The sequence below is a fragment of the Citrus clementina genome, unplaced genomic scaffold (genome assembly GCF_000493195.1).
Source record: "Citrus clementina cultivar Clemenules unplaced genomic scaffold, Citrus_clementina_v1.0 scaffold_8, whole genome shotgun sequence".
Taxonomy (NCBI): Eukaryota; Viridiplantae; Streptophyta; class Magnoliopsida; order Sapindales; family Rutaceae; genus Citrus; species Citrus x clementina.
In genome coordinates, this window is record NW_006262022.1 from 16,984,920 (window position 1) to 16,987,107 (window position 2,188).

The window sequence follows — 2,188 nt, forward strand, 5'->3', positions numbered from 1 at the left end:
ACCGAATGGTTCAGGATTAATAAAAATTCGAGTCTTTGTATTTTATATATTTTCAAATTAATATATAATTTGTATATATCTATCAAATAAGTCCCTAAACCGGTTGTTGGCCGAACTAGACTTTATAGTTATGTTGCTTGTGCTTACTTTTCCATAAACAATGGAAAAAAAAAACGAGAGAGAAAGAAGAAATATATAACAGAGAAATGAAAGTATAAATTTTTTTAATTTTAAATTATTCTTTATGAACTCACGAAAGTTAATTGGTCAAATAAATAAGAGGGGTGAGGTGAAATTTACCATGTACATACATTATAGTGAAAATGATAAAGAGCCCTAACATTAACACAATGACAATAAAAATAATTGTGAAACTCTGTGATTTAATAGTATTAATTAGAAAATAATTTTTTTCTACTTAACAATATAATACCATATAGTTTTACAATTGTTTATCGCCATTATATGAGAATTCTTTATTTTAAATATCAATACCTTATATATAAATAGTTGAGTCTGCCACCACCTGATTAAAGATCATTCTCTTGAGAATTTAACTGGGCCAATAATATTATTCCTCATATCATTAGAATCATATATATATATATATATAAACTCAAATAAAATCAAGAGAAATAACAAAATCAATTATATATAGGGCAAGCTATGAGTAGTATTGTAATATTGCAATATTCATAACTTTATTTCACATAAAATAATGCTAAAGAGACAAAGTACGTGATAGAGCGCTCACAGAATAACTAAATGATTGGCACCAGCTAGCCTTATTACAAAATTTTAAACACCAAAAATATATTTTATGGATCGAGAACACGGAGTGATGGGGCTAGCTAAGGGGAAACATAAGCAAGTAGCTCCTGGTCATTTCCAAATTTGGCCATAACTTCTTCCTCCAAGTGAACCCATGCCTCAATTCCATCTCCAGATTTGGTGTCAATCAAATGAATTATATTCTTATAAGGCAAACGACCCCAAGCAACCCACATAGGCTTCCCCAACCCAAAATCTGCTTCGTATACAGGAAACTTACATAAACTTGAGAAGAAGCAATAACCCAATTCTCCTCTGTCAACTATTTCACCATTCGTTATGACTAAGTCGGTGAGTTCTGAGTGTTCAAGCTTCATTACTTTCAGATAATCCTTATCTACTTTGCATATAGCGTCTCTGAACTTGTTTACCATTCGATCATCATCATCATTTTCTTCTAAAACTGTTACAGCAGCTCCAATAATATTCCCAAAAGAATCGTCCGGCAGCGGTGGTTCCATCCTCTTACGCAAATTCACTAGATGGACCAGCATATAAGGTCTTTCAGGACTAATCTTGATACGAGTAGAAGCCGCTAGACGACTCCATATAAAAGCTGACAATGCCTCAACACGGGTTGGGTATATCCCGTTGTCTAACCCATATTTGTCTCTAAGAGCAGTTATCTTAGGCCCCTCAAACAGAAATTTCTTCAGCACAATTTTCTTTGGCCTAGGATCGACACTCACGCCTGAGCTGCCACCTGCATCCTTGGGGGGAAAGAGCCTGGCGGCCGCAAATTCTGGAAAAACATTTTCACTCCCGCCACGAGCAGCAGCAGCCCAGTTTTTGGTAAACGTAATCAAAGACGAAGCATCTGCTATCTTGTGAGAAATCATCACAGCAATAGCAACACTGCCACAGTTAAACATGTTAACTTGAATGGCAATGGGTAAACCATTGATACTGACAACGTCTTTTTCCTGATCAAATGGGCGAAGTTTGTTGAACTCACTTGGAAGTTCGTTGATGATTTCTGAAAGTAGGCAGCTGACTTTAGCCTCCGAGAAAACGACTCCCTCATCGTTGCAATCTACATAGCTGTTCTTGACGCGTCCGGCTAAAGGATAGTACTTGGTTAGCACATTGGACAATGATGATTTAAGAGAGTTAATGAATAGGTGGTTGTTGTTGCTAACAAGTTTGTGATCATCAAGATGATAGAAGTACAGCAAAGACATATATAATGGCGGAGCGGTTTGATCAAGATAGGAAAAGTGGTAATGGCGAAGGTGATTTGGGGTTGGGGTTGATGGTTTGATCATTTCTCTAGAGATTGTTTCGACAGTGATTTTCATTTTTACGAGGAAGAGTTAAAATACCCAATGTTTCTAATTGGCTATTTCGGCTTTCTATA

At 35.8% G+C, this 2,188-nt stretch overlaps 1 protein-coding gene across 1 annotated transcript; it reads right to left on the bottom strand.

Moving 5' to 3' along the window:
• Window positions 1-805: 805 nt before the first annotated feature.
• On the bottom strand, window positions 806-2,188 carry LOC18034351 (vinorine synthase). The gene has a single exon (XM_006423903.2). The coding sequence runs from the start codon at window positions 2,127-2,129 to the stop codon at window positions 852-854; it is 1,278 nt and encodes a 425-aa protein (XP_006423966.1). The 5' UTR covers window positions 2,130-2,188; the 3' UTR covers window positions 806-851.